Source organism: Manis pentadactyla, chromosome 1 (assembly GCF_030020395.1).
Source record: "Manis pentadactyla isolate mManPen7 chromosome 1, mManPen7.hap1, whole genome shotgun sequence".
Lineage (NCBI taxonomy): Eukaryota > Metazoa > Chordata > Mammalia > Pholidota > Manidae > Manis > Manis pentadactyla.
The window spans coordinates 205,321,896-205,349,764 of NC_080019.1; the positions used below are offsets into that span (position 1 = coordinate 205,321,896).

The following is a 27,869-nucleotide window of genomic DNA, read 5'->3' on the forward strand; positions in this document are numbered from 1 at the left end:
GAAGGGCTGGCAGTGCAGGTGGGCAGACTGGCGGGCACCAGCTGAGAGCCCTAGATCTTGCTACATTCAGTCCCCACAATGACAGCATTATCACACCCATGTTATGGGTGGGGAAACTGAGGCCTCGAGAGGTGAAACAACCTGCCCAGACTGGAACTTGAAGCCAGAGTTCTCTGATGCCCACAACCCCCACTGCCTTGCCAGAAACTGGCCCCAGAGAGGGGATATGTCCTGTTCAAGGCTTCTCCGTCCCTCACAGTCTAAGGGAAATGGCTGGAATCCCGAGTCTGCTCCTGAGGCATCACCCCCATTTCCCTCTTGGTGTCTCATATACTAAGGGGCTGAGTTTGCAGCGAAGGAAACAGCCTTAGCTCCTGGAGCTTCCTTTGCAGATGCTCCAGCTTGCAGATCCAGGGAAGTTACAACCAGAGAAAGCAGAGATGAACAGATGGCGCAGGCCCTCTCCCCAAAAGCAGAGGGCCTGGGAGAGGTGGTGTGGGGATAGCTCCCAGCCCGGCTGGCCTGGGGAGGCCTCATCGTCATGTCCAGCACGGAGCCGACAAACACATCACCTTTCTCTAACCTGCCATGGAGGGGAACGCTGCCAGGGACACACAGACCGCCCTACAAGCTGGTGCTGAGGGGCTGAGCTATAAATAGCCTTGCTTGGGGCTCCTTTCTGGTCTCCCCAAGCAACAAACAAACAAAAATGGGCCCATCTCCAAAACAAATGTGCCTTCCCTGCCCCATGCAGAATCCCCCTACTTTCAGGTTTCTGCCCTCACTTCTCCGGGGAGAAAGAAGCACAGGCCCTCAGCTCTCCCCTCGTCTGGGCACCCACCGCAGAGGTCCTCAACTGAGCTGGGGACTCAGGGCTAGGACCCTCCTTGGCAAGAAACTGAGGCCTCTACACCATGGATTCTTTTTACAGAAGGTTACTGGGCATGAACTACATGCTGAATACCAGCAGGATCAGAGCTCTAGTGAGGAGCAAAGCAGGAACCCTGCTCTCAGGGAGCTTACTATCAAGGGATACAAGGGGAATAACAACAAGGACAGCCATGTCCTGCATTTCCTCCTCTTACCCCTGAGGTGAGTGCAATTACTACAGATGGGAAACTGTGGCAAGGGAAATAACATGCCCGGGGAAGGCTGGGGCAGAAGGCAAAGCCACATCTGTTCAATTTCTGAGACAGCCCCACTGCCCCTACTGGGAAAGATGGACCAGCGATGTGTCATTCAGGGCAAAAAAAACAGGGACCCAAAAAAACATCCCCCAAAAAACCCTGCACTTGTCCACTTTCCAGGATTCATTGTATTCCCTATGCAGGAATATACTTCTCAGTTCTCCCAAGCTTTAAAATTCTACCTGTCCTACAAGCACCAGCCCAAATAACACAAAGCCCCACAAAGTGCCTCCTTGGACCCCACACATAACCCTTAGGGCCAGTCCCCCGCCCCATCTAAAGGTTGTCATCGAGGTCAGGGATCAACAAACTTCTGTAAAGGTCCCAATAGTAAATATTTTTCACTTTGCAAGGCATATGGTCTCTGTCCCAGCTATGCAACTTTATCCTTACAATGTGAAAGCAGCTGTAGACAATTTATAAATGAACTAGTATGGCTGTCTTCTAATAAAACTTTATTTACAAAAACAGGCAGCAGCTAGGATTTAGCCAGTAGTCTCCAGACTTCTGTCCTAGGCTAATATTTCCCAAATAGACTAATCCTTTATGAAACCAAGTTCCCAAGTCAAAATGGGACCTCACTGGAGAAAAGACTGCATACTGTAGCTCTCCTTAGAGCATCTCAATATTCATTAAAATATTAAAGGTTCTGAGAAGTGCTACAATGAAGATACCCCTATAGCTCTGTCTAACCCAAAGTTTCCCAAATTTATTTAGAAGTGTTCCCCACTAAGGTGCAAATGAAAGCCACAATGAGATACTACTTCACACCCCCTGAGGTACACCCTCAAGGATGGCTACAATCAAAATGAGACAATAACAAGTGTCCTCAAGGATGTAGAGAAATGGAACCATCTTATATTGTTGGTAAGAATGTATAAAATGGTTGAGCCACATTGGAAAATGGTTTGGCAGTTTCTTAAAAAGTTAAACATAAGATTCAGCAATTCTACTCCTAGGTTATTCATAATAGCTAAAATCTGAAAACCACTCAAATGTTCATTAACTGGTAGACAGATAAACAACATATGGCACATCCATGCACTGGAATATTATTTAGCCACAAAAAGGAACGATGTAATGCACATGCTACAACATGGATGAACCTTGAAAGCGTTATGCTAAGTGAGAGAAACCAGACACAAAAGACCACACATTGTATAATTCTATTTCATATACAACATCCAAAATAGGCTCATATGTCAAGACAGAAAGTAGATACGTGGCTTCCTGGAGGTGGGGGTGGAGATTAACTGTAAATAGGCAGCAGAGATCTTACTCGGGTGATGAAATGTTCTAACCTGCATTGTGGTGATGGTTTCACACTGCAAATTTACCGAAGATCATTACTTGTACACCCAAAAGAGGTGCAGTTTATGGTACGTAAATCATACCTCAAAGGTATTAAGAAGTTGTTAAGAAGGAAGTGTCCCCCACCACATTTCTGCCTTTGCAAAACAATACTTCCTAATTTTATGCAGAACACCTACTTGGAAGAGAGCCCCTGCACTCATGTGTCTGTTACCTTGTTTTACAGCTTTTGTTTAAAGGGCATAAAGGCTCCACATCGTTATTTACCTTGCCTTGGATCACAAACTGGTAAGTTGTAGAGTGGCCTTGCACCTGGTCTCCTGACCCCAAGTTCAATGCCTGTTCCAGCCCTGCATGACCGCAGGGTGAGGATCCAGGGAAGCAGGAGGCAGTGAGGAGAGAGAATCATGAAGTGGGGACAATTAGAGCATCAAAACACAGGGTAAGGCCAAAAATGTGTGCCTCATAAAGAGACTTGAACAGAGGTTCTGTAAGTCAGGAAGCAAAGTCCAGAAGGGGCAGGATGAGAAACAGAGAGGCTGTACAGCTTTGGGGAATCCCCCACAACAGGTTTGCGACGCAGTCCTTTCTCACGAGTGGAACGTTGACCCCACTCAGCAGAAGTGGCCTTAGTGCCCCATGGCTGGGAACCCAGGGCCCTCAGATTCCTGGATCTTCCTCCCCCTCACAAGGATTTAGCACAGCCCAAAGGCTCTGCCCAAGACTTCCTAGTCCCACAGTTTCCCATGGTATTGCAGTTTCTGCATCACAAGCCACCAGAAGCTCCGATAAAGTCTGACTACCTTTGTCCCACTCAGCTCCCCGGAGATTTCTGTGTTAAGGCTGGCAAAGAGCCATGGTCTGCCATGGAGGAATAGCAAGCAGGAAAAACAGCTCTGGTGGAGAAATTTCATACAGGGCACAAGGAGTGGGTGTCTGCTTCCAGCTCCAGGCATACCCCACCAGAGACCTCCATTCTTTGAATGTCACCTCATCCACCTGTGGGGTGGAGAATGGTGGGCATGCTAAGCATGAGCAAGATGCAGGACAGAAGAGCTAATGCTGACCAGTGACTTCCCACCAGCCACCATCATCCATACTGAGGATGCCTTGAAGGGTGGGAGAGGTACACCCATTTCACCAAAGAGGAAACAGAGGCTCTGAATCATGTGCCGGGGTCCCCACTAGTAAGTGGAGATTCAGGTCCCCTGGCTCTATGCTTCCTTCCCTTCCTGGATGTCTCCCAGATAGAGGGTGGAGCAGAGTGAGCATGTGTGTAAATCTGGGAAGTTATACAGACTTTCTTGTGGTTTTACTCAAAATAATCTAAAATCAAGATACTGCACTAAAATTTGGTGACAGCCCCTTCTGACTTATTCTGGGCCTGAGCCTGAATTAAAGCCAGGACTCTATAAATTATACCTCTCCATCTGCTGAAATGCTCTTCCCTCAAGAGCCTAGGTGCACAGCACTGCAGAGAGGAGGGGCATGCCAATCGAATTCTGCCCCACAACAAGACAGGCAGTGATGGCACTTCAGACAGAGCACAGAAGGAACCAGAAAGGCCTGCTCTCAGCCCAAGTCTGCCTCTTGCTCCTCAAGGGAGGCACTTTGGACAAGTCCCTTAACCTCTCTCCCTGCCTCAGAATCCCCCACACAGTAAAGCCACAGCACTGATCCCCTGGGTGGGGGAATTACATGAGGTTCTGTGCCCAGAGGGCTATGACCGGGCCAAAGCACACAGTAGGTGCTTAATAACTACATGCAACTTCCCTTGCCTTATGCACCCATCAAGACATAAAAAGAACTCAGATAAAACTCTTCTCATTTATGAAATCGCTGCTTCCCTTATTTTGTGTAACACATCTACCATTTGTGAGAACAAATATGCTTGTGGTGATTTTATATACAAATATCTTTACTCTGATTATCAAGCATGAATAAATAGGAGATCACGGCTCTTCTGTACTTTCTAAGCTCAGTTACTCCTCCTCTTCCTTTTCACAGACAGTGAGCTCCAGAGAAATTTAAGTAACAAGCCCAAGGATAGTAAGTGGAAGCACCAGGATTCAAATTCTTGCTGTCTGGCCCTGAAGCCTGTAGCCCCATATCATATGGAACTTTTAAAGAGCATTTCAGCAGCTATGTATACAACCCCTCTCTGCTTCAGCAATGTGGAAACCATAGGTGTTCGCCTATGGTATGTTGTTTTTTCTTCTTTCCTCAAACATACTTTCTACATTTTCTACAAAAAACACTGATTACTTTTGCAAGAAGGAAATCAAGTGTCCACTGGAGAACCCATGTCAGTAAGAAGGAGTTGGCATAAAAGGTGAATTAAATTTCTGAAGTTGGGAACTTATATTCTTCAACAGACAGGCCAAAAGGAAAGTAAGAAGAATGGTACTAAATACACAGGGAAATACTGGCAGATGGAGACTGAATTGTTCATGAGTTCTCTCTTAAGGGGTAGGGCTGGGGGAAAACACTGCGACAGACTGAATGCTGAGACCCCAAATTGAGGTTAAATCCTAATGCCCAAGGAGATGGTATTAGGAGGTTGGGTGATTAGGTCATGTGGATGGAGCCCTCATAAATGGGATTAATGTCCTCATAAAAGGAACCCCAGAGAACTCCCTTGCCCGTTCCTCCACATGAGGACACAGAGAGAAGGCTGTCTGTGAACTAGGAAATGAGCTTTCATCAGACACCAAATCTGTCAGCACCTTAATCTTGGACTTCCAGCTCCAGAACTATGAGAAATAATTGTTTGCTCTTTAAGCCACCCAGTCTGTGGTATTTTTGTTACAGCGGCCTGAATGGGCTAAGACATGTATTTATAAATTATGTATAATCTGACACACAAATATTAACACACTTATATGCGTGTTGTGTTTTAACTACTTACAACATTTACTCTTTTTACAATCAGTTAAATACTACATCATTAGAATAAAAGGGACACAGTGCCGATTCAAGTTTGCTGTGGCACATATTGAGAGCTGAGAGGAGCTCCCCAGGCCGGCTCTCTTGAAATGAGAATGTCCGTGTCTCGATATGACCTCCTCCCTGTTCTCCTTAAACCAGGACCCCCAGTGCTTCCCTGGTGGGGTGGACAGAGCAGGAACGAGCCTCTCTACAAGGAAGGCTCCTCGGTCCACAGGGCAGCACACACTGGGAGTCACAGACCCCCAAGAGCAGGGCCTTGTGGAGAAACCAGAGCTAAGAAGGCTGCCTTTGGGTTCTGGTATATACGAGCTGAGCAATTCCCTCAGTTCTTCAAGATGATGTTCGGCTAATGGAAAAATGGAGATGGTTTTTTTTTTCTTCTGCCCATCTCACTGGGCTGAATTAAAAATTAAATGAGATAATATGAATAAGGAATGCATGATTTATGAAATAAATAATGATTAGTAAGGTTACAGCGGGGCTGTAAATGGGATCTGTCATTCAAAGAGGAGGGGTCATTATCATAAATGACAATGTCTTCAGGAAACTTATGGCTCCTATTGTTTTAAATTATGAAAGAACCATGTCTTGGTTTTAACTTTTTTAATTTAAATAGTACAAACAAGAATAAAGCAGAAAGTAAAGCTCTCTCCACCCCCTTGCTTCCCACCCATCCCATTCTTGGGTGACTACCATGGTTGATAGTGTCATGTGTCCCAGAGTCTTTCTATGGGATTAGAACACATACATATACTTTCATACATATGGTATTAAAAACAACATTCTACACCATGCCCTCTCCACTTAATTTTATCTTAGAGATCTTTTCCATATCAACACATTTTCTGCTTTATTCTGTTTTTAGCAGTTGTTATGAATATACCATAATTTAACTTTTCAGTATCATATTTAAGGACATTTTACATATGGCCTTCTTTTTAAACTATCACAAAGAATGGTCCTGTTGACATGCAGTGCATAACTAGTCTGGTCTTGCCTGTTCCAGAAGAGGGATTTGGGAGACAAAGCGTATGTGTCATCCAGGAGCTAAGGGTTATTGCTACGTTGGCTTCCACTGCTGTCTAAATGCTGTGAAAGTTGAAGTGAAATTTGGAGCCTCCTATCTGCTTCTCTCAGGAAATGCCCACCAAGGACGTGGGCAGGTAGAGGACATCTTAGCACAAGTGGGTAGCTGCAGAGGGGTTAATAGATCAGAGGGGCAGTTCTCTTACATGGCATGGCCAAGCCAAATTGCCATGGTCTCCTCAAGAGCTTCTGTCCCTTTTCCCTGATGGGGAGGGCACCACTCTCTACTCTCCAGATAGAAACCTTAATTCATGCACCTGCACTGAGCAAGTGCCCCTACTGCCCTTTTCTCTTGCCTCCACCCAGCAGCCTGGAGCCTCTGTCTTATGCCCAGCCTAATCATACTCCTCCACGGATACAGCCTTTAAAGGCATCCTGCAGGATCACTGAAAACCCTTCAGAATGGCACCAAGGTCCTTCACAATCAGCTCCAACCTCTCTGGCCACCTTCTCTTCTCCAAATGTCCTCCCTGTGTGGGGTCCCTGCTCCCACTGCCTTTGCCTCAGAGCTCCTGCCCAGCATCTGCACAGCTGGCTCCTTTCTTCTCTCAGGTCCCTGCTCAAATGCTGCTCCCTCAGAGAGGCCCTCCTGATCCCACAACACTTTCTACTTCCTGCTAACTATTTATTCAAGAGAACTTTCTGCTTATTTGGTTGTCTGTACCATCAGCTCCACCAGGATTTGTCTTTGTTTCATTCATGCTGCATCCCAGAACCTACAATGACACCTGACACAGACTAGCTGCTCAATAAACACTTGGGACTGACCACATGCTTGGGCATCTACCTACCTCCTCAGCAAAGACCCCATCATTACCCCAGGCTCCACATGCAGCAGCCTTGCAGGTAAAGTCTGCATGCCTCAGCCTACAACTTCCGGTTTCTGGCTTCTTGCTTATGCTATTCCCTGGATCCTGGCATGCTATTTACTCACTCCACTGTCAACCGTATCAACTTCTATTCACCCTGCAAAACCCAACTAAGCATCACCGACTTGGTGAAGCCTCCCCAAAGACCAGGCATCTGGGTTTCCTCATCTTGGCTCCATGCAAGCATCCTACAGGCATCTATTATCTTATACTTCAAAAACTGTCCTTTTATTTTTTACTATTATCTTTTGCTTTCCAGCTTCCCCCCCTCCAGAGTGTGTGCTTCTTTGGAGACAAATAACATCCCCCTCATTTTTCTGGCTACTGATAAGGTACCTAGCACCCAGTAGATTCTCAGAAAATACTGAAAGGACAATCAAGTGAAGAAAATGCACTAAGAGAGTTCTCCAGGTCCACAATGAGGGACAAACAGATCTGGCTGGTGAGCTTTCTCTGAGAACACTGAAAAGAACCCATGTAGACTTTCAAAGATCTGGATGAAGTCTTCCTTGTAACATTACTACCAAGTCTTGAGCACTTAAGATATGCAAAGCGTAAGGCCTCCCCTCATCTGATGCTCTTGACAGCCCTGGGAGGCAGGTCCTCTTTCCATCCCATTTTCAGATGAGCAGACAGAGGGACAGGGAGGCTAAGTTGCCCAGGGTCATGCACTGGGCATATGGAGAAAGCAATGACTTAAGCGGGGCTGCAGAATCTGCTGCTGAGTCTACACTGTGGCTGTGAATGGGGTGAAGTATCAGGAGTTGGGGGGGGGTAGTCCAAACTAGCAGAGGTAGATAGACAGTGCCATGTGGTGTTGGGTCTGACTTAGGGAAAGGGCCCGGGTGATGTTTCTGACCCTGCAGTAGGAGGCACAAAGGCTACTTCAGGCACACAGGCCAATCACACAAGGCTCAGCCCTGAATCTGCACCTGCAAGGGCAGAGGCCAGGTGGGGCACCGAGCCTCAGAACCAGGTGCTAACTCAGGCACCCCACTCACAGCCCTTCAAAGTTCTTAGCACGCATTACCTCCTTTAATCCTCACAGCGCCGACAATGTGCTGCCAAGGCAACATGGAACAAAACAGGACAGTTCTTGCTGGCATGGGGTTTTTATTCTAATGGGGGGAGAGAGAAAATAAGCAAGTAAACAAGACAGGAGATTTCAGAGAAATACTCTGTAGACAATAAAACAGAGGGGTGGGCTTGAGAGAGACTAGTTGCTGATTCAGCTGAGATGGTCAGGAAGGGCTTCCCAAATGACATTTGAATCAAGACTCCAATGGTAAGAAGGAGCCAGACACACAGGACCTGGTGAGGAATCTTTTAAACAAATGGAACAACAAAATCCTGAGACTGAGCCAGGGACAAGTGCAGTACATACAAAGGACAGAAAAAAGGCCAGTGGGAGCAGGGCAATGGCAGAAAAGAAGAGGAGTCTGAGAGGGAGGCAGGAATGGGCTGGGACCACGGAAAGAATCAGGATTTCATGCCAGCTCCTCTGCCTCCCAAAATATGCATCCAAAGAAAATCAATTGAGTGGTTACGTGATTTAGAAATAAACACATCTTAAAAACTCCAGTAAAGATAAACCAGAAAAACAAGGCCTCGTCCTTCTGAACAAAGAATTAGAACTGACTACACTTAAGAGCTTAAATTTGGGCCCAATTCACTATGTGTGCTCAACAAATGTTTGTTGAATGGACACCATGCAAAAGTGATTTCAACTGTATACACCGTCAACATGGACTTGCTTGCAAACCCCTGGATTAATGGGACTGCGGGGCTTAGGAAAGGGAAGTAAAGATGGCCAAATCCTGGTGACTTACTTATAGCGCTCAGTCCTACCAGAGGACCCAGGCTTAAAATCAGAACTGCAAACATATTTAGATAGATGCAAGATGCATAATGGGTTACCAAGGGAAAACAGGATGGCCTAATTTTGAAGCCTGTCATCAGGAAGACAAACTGCCCCTGTCTCATAGCCTCCCTGCCTGATTCAGCAGCGAGGACTGACCCAGGGTCTGAGCTCCTCCCACTGGCTTAAGCCAGTAAATTTTTTTTCCTTCATATCGTTTTATTGTTATTCAAAAACACATTATGTTAAATTTATCATCTTAACCATCTTTAAGTGTACAGTTCAGTAATGTTCAGAATATTCACATTGCACAATTGATCTCTAAAATCTTTCTTCTTGCAAAACTGAAACGCTGTACTCATTAAACCCTAATTCTCTCTCCCCTTCCCCTAACCCTTAGCAGCCACCTATTTTCTGTTTGTATGATTTTTTTTGATTAAGGTATCATTGATATACACTCTTATGAAGGTTTCATAAGAAAAACAATGTGGTTATTACATTCACCCTTATTGAGTCCCCCCCATACCCCACTGCAGTCACTGTCCATCAGTATAGTAAGGTGCCACAGAGTCCCTATTTGTCTTCTCTGAGCTACACTGTCTTCCCTATGACCCCACACACACCATGTGCACCAATCATGATACCCCACAACCCCCTACTCCCTCTCTGCCCACCCACCCTTCCCCACCCCTCCCCTATGGTAACAGCTAGTCCCTTCTTGGAGTCTGTGAGTCTGCTGCTATTTTGTTCCTTTAGTTTTGCCTCATTGTTATACTCCACAAATGAGGGAAATCATTTGATATTTGCCTTTCTCTGCCTGACTTATTTCACTAAGCATAATACCCTCTAGCTCCATCCATGTTGTTGCAAATGGTAGGATTTGTTTCTTTCGTATGTTAAGCCAGTAATTTTAACTATACTCTGAAAAGGGAAATGAACCTTCAAGATAGGGGGTAGGGGTGGGCCAGGTGCCCAAGGTCAAGGTGAACCACAGCCAGTTGTGGGCAGGAAAATCACACTTTGCAACTGATTTTATGGTCACCCGTGGGCTTGTCTCACCTCTGTTTCTAGAGGGCTAGGACTGCATCTTACCCTTCTGCCTCCTCCAAATATGCACAGTGGTCTTCCTACATGTGCTAGGTGCTCAGACACTGATGAATGAACAAGCAGCCAGTCAAGTCAAGACAGTCTATTTTGACCAAGCAAAGTGGCCCTGGATGAGTTTCCTGGAGTTAAAGGCAATGAGGAAAGAATGTGAACCTTTCAAATTGTGAACTGTTCAAATGTGAACTGAGGTGAGAAGGGGTGGGGGGATCATCGATGAGCCAGCCACACAGGGAAACAGCAAAGAAGCAGAGAAGAAAGGTGTCTGAGGAAACCTGGTCCAATACCTGAAGAACTGTCATGTAGAAGAGAAATTAAACATGTTCTATCCAAAGCCCCAGAAGTCACCTGTCAGTTGAATTTAAGAAAGAGCTTCCTCCTAGCAAAATATTTGTCAGACTGTGTTTAATGGAATCCTAGCATTCAGAGAGTAGGGGTGGGGGTCGTGGAAGATTAAAAAATGATTCCACAGGAAAATACATTTGGGCGTTTGGGTTAATTAAAGGTAATGGACATTCTTGCTGAAGGACATAGCTTTCAGCCCTTCTCAAATTTATGTGGACCTAATAGTTCTTCACAGGATGCTATGAACATCTCACAGAGTCTCTATGTCTAAAGGTCACCCCTGGGGAAAAGATGAATTAGAGCTAACAAAAACATCCTAAGTAGGGGAGTGTGTCATGTCAGTATTTGAGTACTTTTAGGATAAAGAATTCAACACTGCATAGATGATACAGATGCAATCTGAATAGAACACTAGAACCATGGACTCATTCTCCCATGGGCTTTCACTTTGAATGGCCAAGTAGCAGGCCAAAAACTTCAGTTACAGACAAGGATGCAAACCAGCTGTCCCCTCCTACCACCTGGTGCCCAAATAAGTGAGTGACATGGATATCACAAAGGGATCCTGGAAACAATTATTGCTGATGGCTGGGGAGCCTAGTGACAGGATGCATTCTTGTGATCCCGCTTTGACTCTTCTCATGTACTATTTTCTAGAAAATATTGCCTGCTTGTCTTTGTTTCTCCTATGCATCTATCCATTCTGTAAATATTCATCAGGTCCTTTGATAGGCCAGCGTAGTAGGTAAACCCAGATGAGGTGCTGTTTTATGACTGTCTCAGGGAATACAGACAATAAATACACTGTATAAATAATGTGGAGGTCTTCCATCTATACAAAGGAAATGAATGGTGTGAAACAGTGGTAAGTTTCACAAAGACCTTATCCAGTGTGGGTTTCAGGATGGGTTCTCTAAGGGATTAGAGAGACCATGTTTTACAGACCCTTAAATGAGTGGGTCCCAAGCAACTCTCTGGGAAGCCCAATGGGAATGGAAAAGGTCACATACGCCACCTACCACAGCAGCCTCTTCTCTAATACATATCTTACATATGCTCTATTTGATACTGTGACTTATTAGGTCTGAGGAGGGCTGAAAAATTTACATTTCTAACTAGATGACTCTAATGCTGCTGCTCTGCAGACCACATTTAAGTAGCACTACTCTTTCAGGCATTTTAAAAGACCTAAATGAATGGAGAGTTTTACCATGTTGATGGACAGAGAAGCTCAATCATAAAGATGTCAATTTTCATCAAATTCATTTATATTAATCCAACCAAAATCCGCATGGGCTAATAGTTCTTCACAGGATGCTATAAACATCTCACAGAGTCTCTATGCTTGGAGAGTGAATTAGAACAATCCTTTTAGAGGGCAGTTTGACATCTGATAAAACTGATAATGCAAGCACTCTACCATCCAGTAATTCCACTCTCAGCTATGGCCTAGAAACCTTCATTCATGCACACATGGAAGCACAGACAAGACATTCACTCAGTGTGCTTAGTAATAGTGGGAAATGAGAGGCAATTGAATGCCCATCAAGAGGAGCTGGCTAAAGGCAATGTAGTCTATGCATTGGAATACTGTATAGCAGGAAAAAAAGTAAATGAACCAAAGCTACATGTATTATCAACATGGAAACATCTCAAAACCAATATTGAGCAAAGAAACAAAGTTGTAAAAAAATTATAAGTAATGGATACCTTTAATATAAAATTTTAAAACAAGCAAGGCCTAGATACTATATAAATGTGTATGGGTATGTATGTGTGTATACACATGTGTGTATAAATAGAACTATCTTATATTTACTTATTATACCCCCCCTACACACATACACGCATATCAAGTATATACATGAGAATGATAAATCTAAATTCAGAATAATGACCTCTAGAAAGGCAAGGAGAAGAAGGGTATTTGGGAAAAGAATTAAAATCACTCATAAAACCACTGCCCCTCTACACTACTATTGATCAGCATTAGGGATTAGGGTAGGGGATGTTCTTCAATGGAGTCAGACCTTTTTCAAATTGAAAAGCCTCAGAAAGCATTTAGCCCAACCTTTCACCCACAGAAGAAGCTCTTCTTCAATACCTGGAGCAAGGGATCCTCCTACCTCGACTACAGAGGTCAGGCCACTGTACTGTTATGTGGGTTGGCATTGCACAATTCTAGAGTGCTCATTTCACAATATAACAATGTGCTCCCTAGGGTTGTGCAGTGAACAACTCCTACCACCAATAAATGGCAGCCATGGTAATAGACCACTTTGGAACACTGATGGAAAATGCCCATCCACACAATTACTGCCCATGTCAGTGGACTCAGACACCTCCCAACAACGATCAGCAGCCCTGATGCTAGCCAAACACTTTCCAGGAAGGGCCATCACAACCTCTGGAAGTACTTGCAGACAACACTGTGAGATTAAGCTCTTCCTTAAGCACATTTGAAATCTGCATCTTTATAACCTTTATCCATTAAAGTTGATCTATTTCCTTTCCACATAACACTTTAGCTTAGAAGAAAGCTAACCGGGTCCCCCTGGAGACTTCCACTTTCCAGGCTAAATATACTCTTGACTTAGCTTACTGCATTTATGCCCTATCTTCCCTTTTGTTAAAAATGAATTTTTAAACCATCTATCATTTTACCAAGCACATCTTACCCTATTAAGCACCTAGGCATTCTGACATGTCATCAAACAAGAAAGCATTTCTCTCAGCTGCTCCTTTGTGAAACCTCTAAAAATCTCCACTCTGGTCCCCAAAGCAGCCAAATGCCCACAGAAGCCAGAAGTGTGAGGCTGGAGGAAGGAAGGGTCAGGCTTTTTCCAGAGGTGGGGATAACGTTAATTGAGCAGAACCAGGACAGAGCCCCCACAGGCCAAGGGAGACAAGTCATTTTCCACTTACTCCCAAAACTCCATGACAGGAGAGGTGGCATTCTGCAGGGACACATGACTGTGGTTGCTCATGTTCAGTTTCTGGAACTCCACACAATTTTCTACAGTGGAAACAAGACAAGAAATACAAGATTAACCTCTGCAAGGGCTGGATCTTGGAAAACATTCAGAGCTGATGGTGCAACCAGGCAGTTTTACTTAGCCGTTTCAAGTAAACATGCCTCAAAGCACATTGGCGGGGGAGATCAATAACTTACAAACAGTTCAAGAGAGAGGTCGGGTCTGATTTGAACAGGAGGAAAGTTTTGGGGGCATGGTGCCTTTTCTCTCATCCCTACTCAATATGCCCTATCAAAGCCTTCCTCCTGCCTTGTACTTGAATCTCCTTTCCCTTTTTCCACTTTTCTGCTGAAGGCCTGCCCATGGCATTTAGCTGTCTTGCTCAGTGGCCCCAGCAGGAATGGAGGAGTAACAGAATGAGTCGGTCATGGTGTCCTTAGGGCAGTAATGCAGTTGAGACTCAGTTTTCCTTCACATAAAGAGAAGCTAATAGTGCAGCTGCCTCAGAAAGACATGATAATAGGATGAGATGATGTCAGCCTACACATGTAAAGAATTCCTGTGTTCTTCACCATTCCCTCACTTGATCAATAATCAATCCCAGAAAGAATATATTGAATGTCTCTCCTCATTTCATGATAGTTGATGACCATGGGAGATTTGAATCTCAAGTAAAAACATCCAAGTTTTCATCCTTTAAGGCCCAGCTCAACCCCCTCCTCCAGGAAGACTTCCTTGATCTCCTCTCTTAAATTCTAAGGAAGTTAGAATTTAAAAGCCTTCCAAGGAACCACTTTCTCCAACTCATTTAATTTTGAAGAGGAAGAATCTAAGGTTCAGAAATAGTCAAGGGACTCATACCCACATCCTTTCCATCCTATACAAAGTCACAAGCCAGGGACAGACCTAGGAATCAGTTCCAGCCTAGACTCCATTCCCTTTGCATGGTTATGGCCCAGTTCTACCTGCCACCAGGGGAACCTGTGCCTCTTTACAGCACCCCTGTGTTTACAGAGGTGCCATGGCCACCAGACTGTACTCCCCAAGGGCAGTGCCTCCTGCACCGATTCACTTTGGAGCCACTGCACCCAGCATGGTGGCAAGCATTGAGCCAGTGTTTGGCCTCAGTCTGGCACTTCACTCTCCTCGCACGTGTACAAGCCCTCTCACTACATCTGTAATCTCTGGAGCAGAAACCATCTTTTGTTTGTGATGTTTTTCACATTGCAAGTGTTCATATGCTGTTAGAGAAAGGAGATTGAAAATCAGTGGAAAGAAGGTTTGCAATCTGCTAGGGAAAATTCCCCAATCGTCTGCCTCATTCCCACTCCTCCCGGCAAGAGCGGACCATATTCTGAAAGGAGGTGGTCTGTGGGCTCCACAGAGAGTCCTGAGAGGAGTGTGGAAACCTGATACTACAGGCAAAATGTCTGCATGTGCCCTTGTGCCTTTTCCTGCTGAGAGGGGCCCTTAATTTTGATCAAAGTCTCTACAATAATATTTCCCCTGCTTTTTTTTCTAGAGTAAAAAATTTCTCAGACACCCAAGTTGGACAAGGTATTTTTATTAAAGTGATATTTAATTGATGTACAAGTAAACAATAAGTTATAAAGTCTCTGATTATAGCATTCATACAACTATAAAACCAGAATTAAATTTACAAATTAAATACCAACTAAACTAAGGAACCAACACAATTCAAATTGGTAGCATAAAATATATGTATATAAGATAATGCTATTTTGTGAAATTAAACGGATTTCCCAACAACAAAAAAATGGAACAGACAGGTGGGAGGCAGGGTCTACTGCATTCAGCTTGTCTATTCCATAAGCTATTGGAGACTCAGTTCTACCACCATTTTATTCTGGTCACACTTTTGTGATATTTTCAGTCCTACAATTTGTAGCATTCTTTACTAGACTTAACTTAGTACCAAAACACCATGTATAAATTAAACCTCTCTGCTCTTTCCATTAGCCACCATCATCCTACTTACCAAGAAAACATCTTAAATTGCAAATATACACCAAGTCAGGGACTAAAATCTGCTGTCTTCAGTTATAAGGTGATTGTGCAGATAATCCTGAATATGTGCCCATTTTTAGAGTATCCTCAAAATAAATACACACAACTAAATTATCACTGAAGACTCACTGGTCTCTAAGAGAGAAATGGTCTTTGAATTTTACTTTGATAGACATCTCTATGAGGTTCCTGACCAAAGAAAGGTTAAGAAACAATGCCTTAAAGAAAGACAGTAAGACCTCCACAAAATGCAATGGGTGGGGGAGCAGGGCAAAGTCATGCAGGACTAGAAGCTAGTCTGCAGCACTCCCTAGGCTTAATGCATGCTGTTACGTCTGCTGATGACCAACCTCCTACCCAGTCTTACTCTATCTCAGCCTTCAGGATGACAGGTCACTTGTAGGGTCAACCTAATCACAGGGTATAACACAGAGGACAAATAGGTCTAAGCAGGTGTGCCAATTCCAATGGCTGCCTGGAGCACTGCTCATGGCCACCAAAGGTAGAGGCTGGAAATGTATTTACCTTCTGTGGATTATAAGACTCAGTCTTGATAGGATGACAAGTTGAAAAGCAAAGACTGTATTAGACTCCAAAGTAATATAAAAAGTTGTACATTCAAGGGGGTAGTGGGAGTGGAATTCAAGTATCTACCTGGGTTGGACAGGTAGAGTAAATAAGCAATTTGGATCGGGTGGGGACTGTAGCCAACTTGAGGACAGATGCCTTATCCAAAGGCAACAACTCTTTCTCAGCTGCAGCACTACTGCCAAGCAAGAATGTGGGAATGTGGGTCTGGTGTTAACGGATCTTTTAATTTTTCAGGAGAAGCTGTGAATCTTTTCTTCATGCTTTCATGGAAGACTTCATGGGAAGTCTTCTGGTTTTTAAATTTTGACAACTGAATACATTTTGAACTTTGCTAGTCACTGATTTAAAGCCTAATTGGCTATAGGTTCCCAGTTTGCAACCCTTTATCTAGTCTAACTCCTCCGTCTCATAAAGGAACATCTGACACCCAGAGAAGCAGAGCTGGAGTTGGAGCCTGAACCCCTCACACCTGCACTCTGATCCTGAAGGGCCCAGTCTCTGTATTTAGCAAAGTGAGGGAAGAGCATGACCATTCTTCCATCCATGCTCAACTCCTGGGTCAGTGCTCAGCTGTGGCTCAGGGAAACAGCCCACAGAATGTACCCAGACCTAGTGCAGAACTGAGCTCCAGTTTCAGCGGAATCTGGACTCATGGGAAGAGGCCAGAAGCTAGAATTGGTCTCCAGGACAAGGACACACCCCCAATTCCAGGTCCTCCAGCAGGACCAGCAAAGAGACCCTCCCTGAGGACCATACCTGTGTTCCATTCATGTCCACAGGTGGCCCAAGGGAGCTCAGTGGTGAAGCAGTTGCTCAGGTAGAAAATGGCCCAGGCCAGGATGATGATGTAGTAGACGTTTAGATGGGCCTCAATCACCTGTGTTGCATAGCCAATGCCTGGAAGAACAATGGAAAGGGAACAATCTGAATCTCACTCCACCCCCTTAAAACAGTTTTAGCTACTTTCATGGCATGATAGGCATTGTTTTATTTTCTGAGTAATTCAACAGTTACCTTCGAATAAAGGGCAAACTTTTCTCCAACATGTAATGCCACCTTCACTTGTGAACTGTCCCAGAGCTGTTTCCAAGAAAAAGACAGGAATTCCACAGCAGATAAAAAACACCACGTAGGGAATCAGGAATGCCCCTGCAAGGATGCAAAGTAAGAGAATGAGGTTAAAATTGCCCCTACCATTTCATGTTCAGCACAAGAAATCTTAAATAAGCACCTACTGTAGGCAAGACATGATGTCCTCTGAGCTTGAGGTCAAATCTGCACTATGACAATCAGAATCAGAAAACACAGCCCTGGGTTTGTGCTCCTGTCACCTACTACCTTGAATAAGGCTACCTTACATCTCCGAGCCACAACTTCTTCATCTGTAAAATAGGGCTTTAATACTTAATATCCATAACACTTACCTCCCAGAATTGTCATGCAGCTAAGATAATAATGCAAAAGAAAGGGTTTTATTTGTTTGATTCTTTTATTTATACATTTCACCCTCCAGCACAGATTAAAATCCCTTCCCTCCCTAAATGTTACATCCTTTTCTTTCATTCTGAACTAACTTCAATAGGTCAGGTGAGAAGAGACCCCTTCTTTTTAATTTCTTTGGCAGTGACCTGCAAAAATTCTTTTTCATTAAGAAAAGCATTCTCAAGGAAATATACAGTGAGCACTATCAGGTCTCTACACACAAAGCCCAGGTAGGATGTTGACTTATAAAGACTTTGCAGCAAGAATCTATCTGTCCAGAAAGGCTGGCTTTGAATCAGTCTGAGAAAAGACCATGGTAAGCTTTATTGCTCCTGTCTTGAAACATAATACCCATTGCCTGGGCCTTTCAGTGAAAGAAATTAAATAACTGAGGTGAACATGAGCTATTACAACCAGAAAGGGATTTTTCCAAATCCCTCATTCTCTCTCCTGTCTAATAACAAAGCACGAAACACATGCTATTCCCTACTATTTGATCTCACAAATGAAGGCTTTAACCAAAATTGCTTTTTGCTAAATGAAGTCTCTTTAACCTCAGGATTAGTAGCCACAAGTTTGATCAATCCTGATAGACTGAATATATCTACCAGGTTTTGAAAAGGTCTTAGCTTTTCTGGACAAGAGACTATTTTTATAAAGTTTCACATTGGAAAAGAAATACTTTAAACTATTGTTGACTATGAGTACAGCTGTGTAGGTATTTTTTTTAAAGGAAAACAGTTAATAAGAAGATACCCCAACTATATTAGAAGGCAAAAAGTGTATGAAAGGGGACAAGAGGGTCTGTTTGCTGAATCTAAATCTAAGTGATTAAAACAAGCTGAGGCAGGCTCCCCAATATGAGGTAATTTACCTGTGAATCCTCTAAAACGTAACAGATGACACTTTCTGAAAGGCTTTATGGCCTATACATTCACCAAGATAGTAATCCTTAAGATAACTAGTTCAATTAAACCAGGATATATCTTCTCTATACCCAGTGGAGACTCTGGGCAAGTTAGAGTAAAAAAAAAAAAAGAAAAAAAAAAGGAAAGAAAATGACTCATGACTCATTTTTAAACTTTACTTACTACAACCTTTTTTTTTAATCTGTGGCAGAATTTGTAATTAACCCAACTTACCCTGTTTTCTGCTTTTAGAAAAATGCCTTTTGTTTTGGTATAACAATTTCCTGTATAAAAAAAGACGTTAAGACAATTTTTGCCTGGAACTATTCTAAAGGGTTTCCACAAGTTTCTGAGCAAACATGGAAGCTTATAAAGGCTGAATCTGCAAAGAGAGGCAGGATTCACAGCTGAAGGCACAGGGCACATTCCAGGTCTCCAAGTCCACTCCCTCTCTCCCTCTTGCCAAGCCACCAACATCGGCAGCCACTTCATTACCAGTGCAGAGCAGGCTTCAGGATGAATGTCTGCAAAGAAAGGGCCTGGACCAAAGCGAGCCTTTTTGCTCTCTCTGCAGCCGCTCACACAGGAAGTCCTGCTCCATGTGGCCTAACAGGGTGCTACCTGCCAGCTGCCTTCTCTGGGGTCTGGGGATCTGCTGGAGGCGCAGGGACACAGCAAAGAGGGAGGAATACATAGACACAGGCTTTTTCTTGGAGAGAAGGTGCCACCCATGGAGGTTTTACAAGGCCCCTTGCCATGGACCTGCTGGCTGTCCTGCTGATGTGACAGGTGGAAGCTTAAGCCTGGACCCCTTCCTTGAGCTGGGAGATTTGAGGACTCACTGTTGCATCTCCACCAAACCGACTTGGACATCTTGTCACTAGGAATGACTCTCTCATCACCATCTTCCTGTAGCGTCCCCAACCCTAAATCTCTAAGCATCTCCTAAACATTAATTCAGTGTTGCTATTTGTTAACAGGTGACTGAGATCAGAAAAGAAACCGCTTAGTGCCGATTCCTCCACCAGACAGGTCCGAAAAGAGGTCCCAGAAAAGTCCCTAAGAGCAAATGAAAAGATTGGGCAGGAAATGAAACAGCAATGCCTCTTCTAAAAGTTCTCCCTGTTGTCAGTTCAATCCCAGTTTAAAACAAGGCCTTTGGTGTTAGAATCCCGTCTTTAATTATCATTAATTGAGTGCTTCCTCTGACCCTTTGTTTCCTCATCTGCAAAATGGGTATAACACTGTCTACAAAGATGACTGTGAAGATGAAATGAGATGATGTGGGTAAAGCTCAGTACTGGAGCCTGGCATTTCACTAAGCTCTCAAAACCGAGCTTACTCTGATCATTACCAGAGTCTCTTTCCTTCACGCGGGTTTCTAGTCAGAAAATCTGAGGCTTAAACAGGCTGCCTCCTGCCCCAAACATCAATCAGTGCAGGAACCAAAAGCAAGGGCTCCTGGTCTTGGTTTGCACCTCAAGCCGGGACACAACGCACCTGGCGAACAAGTCCCCGCGTGCTCTCAGGCTGCACTTTGAGGTGCGAAACAGCTCGCGTGCGTGCGCACTGGGACAGGCGCGCCTCGCCAACTGAGTTCTCGCGCCAGGTGGCCTGAGGCGGGCCTTCCCGCGAGGGTCCCACCACACGCAGGCGCAGGAGGGGTCTCGCGCTCGGACCCTGGACCCCCGCCCCCACTGGGGGGTTCCCACACCTCAAGTCTCCCCAGCGCCGCGGGCCGCCTCACCTCCTCCGTTCTTGTAGCACAGGTAAGGGAAGCGCCACACGTTGCCCAGCCCTATGATCTCCCCAGCCACGCTCAGCACGAACTCCACCTTGTTGTTCCAGTGGCCGCGCTCGTGGACTGTCTTCTCGCGCTTGTCGCGCGCGGCCGCCGCGCCCCCGCTGCCGCCACCGCCCGGCGCCTCGGACTCCCGCGCCTCCTCGGCAGCCTTCCCATTGCCCAGAGGCAACCCCTTCTCCGCCGTCATGGCCGCGCTGCCTGCCTCGTGCGCCGGGCCCGGCTCTGCGCCGCCGCCCCAGGCGGGCTGGCTTTTCAGGAGGCGCGAGCGGGCGGGAGGGGGAGGCAGGGGGTGGAGCTGAGGGGCCGGGCCGGGCCAGCGCGGGGACGGGGACGGAGACGCGGCGCGGCGGCCCGGCCCTCAGGGCGCCCACGCCGCTCCAGCCGGGCTCGGCCCCGGAGCCTTCGAGCACCTGGCGCGCGCAGAACACCTCGCGCGCGCCGAGCACCTTGCGCGCCCGCCCTTCGCGTCGCCCTACCCAGTGGCCTCAGGACAAGAGTGGAAGCGCCGGTTCAGGCCTCAGCTGGGCCCCTGACACCAAGCCAAGTTCCACCACTCTCTGTAACCTCCAAACGCCTGGGCCTCGGTCTCCCATCTCTAAGAGAAGCGGGTTCCAGACCAGGATTCTCCAACTTTAGCATGCACACCAGGGCACCTGCGGGTCTTTTTAAACTGCTCCTCTCGATTTACTGGGTGAGGTTGGGCGGGGCTTCTGTGTTTCTAACCATCATCTGAGTGCTATGGGTGCTGCTGGGCCAGGATCACACTTGGAAAAAGGGAGTGAGTTAACTCTTGGTCTCTTCTCAGTTCTCAGGCTAGCAGCACCCCTAGGGTGGAAGCACCTTTAGCTCTTGTTCTCCCTGGTGTCCGCTACTCTAAACACGGTCAATCAGGACAGTGTGGCAGCTAAGCGCTCCTGTCTAGAGATGGGCAAATCTAATTTGAATCTCAGGGTCCACCTGTCTTAGCTGTGTGAAGTCATCTGACCTCTCTGTTCCTCAGTTTCCTCATCTGAAAAAAGGGAAGAATACAAGTAGAGCTTTTTTTTTTTTTTGTCTTTAAACACTCATTTCTTTTATTGAGCTGAAATTCACTAACAGTATAATTAACCATTTTAAAGTGCACAATTTGAAAGTGTCAGGTGTTTCATGCATTCACAATGTTGCACAACCGTTGGCTCTCTCTAGTTTCAAAATTTTTTCATGACCCCATAAAACAGCCTGTACCTATAAAGGAATCACTTCCTGTTCTTCCCTCTCTCCAGCTCTTGGTAAATACCAATCCCAAGTAGAGCTTTTCTTACGGGTTTTGTGCGGTGTGCATGTGTGTGTGGAGTTAGTGAGAAAATGCTTATAAAGGAGTGCATTCGAAGTACTCAATGAACATTAGCAATTGTTAGTATTCTCATACAATGTGTAGCCACACACATATGCATATTTGTTACCTTCTTGTTTAATATCTGTCTCCCCACTCAATTGTAAAGATGATACACACTGTCTTGCTCTTTATAATAGTTCCAACCAGAGCCTACCACAAGACCTAGCACATAGTACGTGCTCAGAAAATATTTGTGTTAAGAGAGGAGGAAAGAAGAGAAGGAAGGAGGGATGAAGGGAGGAAAGGGAAACAGTATTTGATCTGGAAGGGGCCACAGAGATAATCAGATCTGCCATCATTTCACGGCCCTGGAGAAGTCCAGCCACATGAGTTCTCACTGACACCACGCACCCTACTCTCTTTCCATCTCTTGGAGCTCCCTCTGGGGCTCTCTCAGAGAGCCTCCCTGTCTTGTTGCTTTCAGCCTCTTCTTTCATTCTGGCTTACTACTGCTCTGTGGTTCCCCACCTCCATCCCCCCAGAAAACCCTGCCACCATCTTCCCCTTTCAGGCCTCCTTCCTCCCTTCCCCCTCACTATCATATTTCTTGAAAGAGTAAGTTTACATGCTGCTGGCCCTATCTTCACCTCCCACTCATTCCTCAGCCCACAGCAATCTGGCACCCACCCCCACCACTCCTCCGAAAATGCTGTCTGTGGAGTCCTGGAAGCCCTCTTAATTTGGCAGATCCTATAGTTTCTTGTCCATCCCCATTCTGCCTGACCTCTAGGTAATTTTCTGCACCATGACCCCCTTCTTTCCTTCTTAAAATTAATACTTTGTGATTTCCTTGACATTGCCTGCCTCAGTTACTGTTTCTCTTCCTGCTTCTCTGCTCTTGTCTCTTCTCTTAAATTTGATCTGTCTTATGCCCTTAGCCAACTAAATGCTGCTGGCTCCCAAACCTCCATCCCCATGTACCATCTAGGGTATGTTTGAAATCAAAGATCCTGCAGAGTGATTAAGGTGAGAGTATTCAAGTAGATGTGGGTTGAGATCCAGGCTGTGCCTCTTATGAGCTGTGTTTTCTCTCACTTCAGGTTCCTCTTCTACCAAATGGGGTTAATGTGAGTTCTGACCTCACTGGGTGAGCATGAAGACTAACAGCTTTGAGCAGAGTAGGTACTCCGTAAATGGTAGCTATGATTGTTATTGTGATGATGATGGTGGTGGTGGTGGTGATGATGTCATTTCCTTGCTTGAAAATCTTCCCACAGGACAAAATCAATCTGCTGATCTTGGCATTCAAAATTACCCTCCAATCTGATTGCTCCAGCCTTTCCTTCTAAATTAATGCCATTTTTCTCCCATACTAAAACTCCACATCAATTCTTTCATTTTCTTTGGGGTGATCTTCAGTGCTGCACAGAGAATGGGCAATAAAGGAAGGAATTCATCTTTGACCTTGACAGTCCCTGCACACAGTAGGAACATAGTACCTAGGAGTCCATTTATTAAATGAACAACTGCGTCAAAAGACACATTCCCTACTCTTATCATTGCAATATGAGGCAATCTCTGTAAACCTCCTTTAAATCTAATTACATTTCACTTTATACTGCTTCTTAGAATAATTAGCTCTAGGAATTGACTTCCTCTGAGCAGCTATGATTCTACGAGACCCGCTTGGAAAGTAACATTGAGCCAGCACGAGAGGGCAGGGGCCAGCGATCCTGGCAGGAACCTGGGCTCGGTTCTGCTGATGGTAGTTCTGTGCCTTGAGTACATCCCCTAACCTCTGAGCTTTGGTGTCCTCCATTTATCAAAACGGGCTTGATTATTCTCTCTCAGGGTGGTCTTAGAGCTGAAATGAGACCACGTGCAGAGAACACGTGCATAGTACATATACTAATGTCCCAAATCACCCCTCAAGTTTTAATGTTTCCCTTTATGAAAGTTGACCAGGTCAATTTCCTCCTGTTAGAATTTAGTATATAAATATTTGAAGTCCATTCCATGGTTATTTCATGGCTCTGGAAAAGCCTTTATCTTGTTCCTCTGTTCTTAGAAGAGCCCATATGTCCCTCCATCACCTCAGAGCCTCATTTCTGGACCTTTTCAACCTCATTATTTCTTTGCTGAGGGGCAGTGACTTGAAGAGTGCACACCGATGTCCACGAGGTGGATGTACTTAGGTTGGGACAAGATGGGAAAATGGGTCAAGTCTCATTTCCAGAACTGATCCTGATGGAACACAGCATAGTGGTTAGGAGCGTGGGCTCTGCAGTCACACTTCCCGGACGCAAAGTCCAGCTCTACCACCTTGGCACATTTCTCTGAGCCTCAGTTTCCTTTTTTTTAAAATGAGGGTACCAATAGTGTTTACTTTTTAATTGTTATGAGGATTAAATGGGTTGGTATTTGTAAAGTACTTGGATTTGTGACTGATTTAGACATGTCTGTTAAATAAATATATAAACAGTCTTCAGAAAACAGGTGTGTCATGCCTCCTTTATTCCTTTCTTAGGGTAGGCATTCCAAGTCTTGCATCTTCTGGAAAAAGCACTTGCTGTCCTGCAGGCTCATTTAAATTCCAGTATTCTTTACTCATTCATTCCCCAAATATTTATGGTTCTTCAGTTATCTTCCAGACACTTTATTGGTCACGAGGGTGCAAAACTAGATATAAAGCCTGCCCCAGGGGTATACTGGAGCCAGCTCATACTAACTCCTGAGAGCCAATGATTAAATTTGCATGGATTTTGTGAGCTGCAATTGTTGATAGTTTGAAATCTGCTTAGTGGTTGTATTTATACCACAAGAATCCGCAAAGGCTGCCAATCAGCCTCACCCCCACTGAACCAGTATACTGGTCTACCATTACAGAATAGTGGGGGAGGCAGATGCTAATTAAATAATCACAGAAATGAGTGAAAATTTGGAGATTCTGTTTTACTTCAAAAGAGAGGTTTATGGTGTTAGGAGAGCTTGAAACTGAGAGATCTGACCTTGTCAAGGAGATCAGGGAGAGCTTCCTGAGCAAGTGACAGATAAGCTGAAGCCTGAAGGAACAAAAGCAATGAATTGGATGAGGAGGGGCTGGGGGTCCTGAAAGATGATCTCCAAGGCCAAGGCTGGAGCACAGTGCGGAACAAGATATGCCTGATGGGGAAATGTTTTTAGCAGGGGGTGACAGGAACATATTTGTATTTTAGAGAGATTACTGTGGCTTGTGGGACAGGGTAGGTACAGTGAAAAGCCTACTGCAATGATCCAGGCAAGAGATGGATGATGGCACCTTAGGTGAATGGGAGGTATCAGTGGAGAGGAAGAGAGGATGGTGGAGTCAAGTGATAATGGACAGCTGGGATAAGTCCCAAAGGACTTGACCTGGGGCTGAATATGGAGGGTGAGGGAAGAGAAGGTATCAGGTATTCTGCTGAGCTAGTGAACTCTAATGTCCCACCGTGGGGATGATGGTCCTGCTCCGCTTTGTGCTCTCACTCTCGCCCACTCAGTGTTAAGCCAGACCCACTGGACCAGTGTACTGCCCTCAGTCGTTTGAATGGCTGCTAGACCAGAAACCTACATGGCAGAACCAGGATCAAAGAGAGGAAGCAAAACATATGTTAAATACAAGAAAGAACCTCCTACAAATCATCCAATTGGAATAATCTGTCCCAGGAGGTGGTGAGCTGGTCAGCACCAGAGATGTATTGGTGGAAGCTGGACTCTCGCACAGCAGGGGTACCACAAGGGGACTTAGGGATGGGACTTGCTGATCATGAGAGTCTCTGAGAGGAGTTTTGTGCAAAAACCTTGCCTCGTTACTATCATCATACTTTTTCTAATAGGTTCACATTAATGATCCCAAGTCTTCATCCTTTCCTCTATCCACACCATTCACCATGTAACTCTGCAAGATCCTCCCAGCACTGGAGTTCAGTCATCTGACTTGCTTTGGCCGCTAGAATGAAAAAGAAGTGTTGATGTGCCAGTTCTAAGCCTCGAGATGGTAAGGGTCTCTTCTCGCCTTCTGCTTCTGCCGTCACCATGTGAAAGCTGCTCTGGTTCAGTCTGCTGGTCCAGGAGGAAGACAAGATACACACAGAGCAGAAGCACCCAAGCTTAGGTGCTCTCCAGTCAAACCCAGACTAAAGCAAAGGCCCAAGGAACCCAGAGGTATGAGCGAACCCAGGCCAGATCTGCCCACCTTCCTCCTGACTTAGGAGCTACAATAATCAGTGTCGTTTTTAGCCACCAGGTATCAGTGAGGCTTATACACTTTGGCTCATGTCCTTCTCCTTTTCAAATGCTCCCTTAACACTTATCAGACATAACTTATTCTTAAGCCCCATTTCATGTTCATATTCTTATATGATTTCTAAAATGATTTCTCTGCCCTCTAAAATCTCAGGGACACCTTGATGACCACACCTTCCAAGATGAAGCACCATTTTGCAAACTTACACACCAGACTTGGCCAAGTTGCTGTAGAAATGTTCTTCCTTTCATGCTCTCAGTGCTCGTTCATTCCTAGGAGGGTCAGAATCAGGTCGGAAGGATGGGTGACCCTTCCTGGGAACACTTCCCTCTCCTTGCCCCTTAGCATCTCCCTAAATGTACTGCATCTGCCCATCTTCTGCCACAATGCTTAGGACAACCTTCTTTTGAAAGAAGGGAATACTGTAAGAACTACCTGGTTTGCTACTGAAATGTTTGGATGAATGCATGCAAGTAGGTGATAATTCTATCTGTATGCTGTGGTGAACTGAGTGATTGGTCCCAAGTCTTCATTTCCCTGTAATCATAGTCTCCATACTCACTCTTGCTGGGACCCTGTGGTGGACAGAGTGTACTTCCCCATCCCTTGACTTGGGGTTTGGCCATGTGACTCACATTGGCCAACCAGAGGTTTGAAATGTACTCACACAATTGGGCTTGCCCTCTTATCTGTCGACGTTACCATGAGAAGAATGTACCCCATGTAGCTGCTGCCCCTCCAGCCTGGGCCCTAGAAAAAGACAATGGAGCAGAGATGCCCCAGCCAACCCACAGTTACAGGAGTAAGAAAGAAATGTTCACTGTTTATGCCACTATGATTTTGAGGTTACATGGCAATAGCTGACTGACACGCTTATCACAGGCTGTGTTTGGGCCCTTGTATACCCCATCTCTGTTTTGCTGCACAAAACCACTACCGGGTAAGGATGGTATTATCTTCATTCTATAGATAATGAAACTGAAGCTCAGAGAGGTTGAGTAACTTGTCCACAATCACACTGTAAAGCCAGAATTCAAACTCAGTTCTCTGACTCATGCTCTTTAAACTGCCAGGTCTGACTGGAGACCTCTTCTAGCCACTGACATGTACTTTGTTTTTTCTTGTTTGATCTAGATAGAAAAAGGAGAGGATAGAGGAAGTTCACATCCACTTCCTCATCTAAGCCCAAGAACATTAGCTCAAAACGTAGTCTTTATATCCTATATGCCATCCTGGGAAGAAGAACCCTCATCTGGGCCCCATTTCAATAGGAGAATGCTTTCCAAGTTTCAAAGCACTGATTTTACACTTGGACTCTGAGCTGCAGTCTTTCTGGAGTTGGACAGCATCTCTGTGTGTGAACACACATGGTTCCTCATTCTGAGTTTCCCTATGTTTATATTTAATCTCCTTGATATCTTGGCTCAGATGTCTAAAGCTAGCAGCTTGTCTAAATTACACACATTTACATTTACCTACAGCTAGGGTTCCAGGACCATTGCATCTGAGTTCAGCTCTAGGAGCACCATTCATATCATTCCTCTGGAATTGAGCAACACGGTGGCACTGATTCTCTTATTACGAATGTCAACCCCCAAGTTGCCCAGCTGGTAAAATGCCATGCTCCCCATGGGCCCCAGATATACAGTGCTTTATAGTTACATATGAAGGTTACTCAAATATTTCCTAGAGAGGATCATAAACTACAAACTGAATGACTATTAAGATACGTACAGCCTCAAGTCAGTTCTCTCATTCAGAGTTTCTCTGGTAACAATGTTCTTTATTGTGAC

General features: G+C 45.1%; 1 protein-coding gene across 1 annotated transcript in view; it reads right to left on the minus strand.

Annotated features, from left to right (window-relative positions):
* The window catches only part of SLC6A11 (solute carrier family 6 member 11), a 118,777-nt gene extending 98,013 nt beyond the window's left edge, over positions 1 to 20,764 (minus strand). The window contains exons 1-4 of the mRNA XM_036923433.2: positions 20,441 to 20,764; positions 17,318 to 17,452; positions 17,060 to 17,200; positions 13,635 to 13,725 (exon numbers count right to left, since the gene is read on the minus strand). Coding sequence (XP_036779328.2) covers positions 13,635 to 13,725; positions 17,060 to 17,200; positions 17,318 to 17,452; positions 20,441 to 20,684 — 611 coding nt within the window. The 5' untranslated portion in view covers positions 20,685 to 20,764. The remainder of the gene's footprint in view (positions 1 to 13,634; positions 13,726 to 17,059; positions 17,201 to 17,317; positions 17,453 to 20,440) is intronic.
* Between the last annotated feature and the right edge of the window lie 7,105 nt (positions 20,765 to 27,869).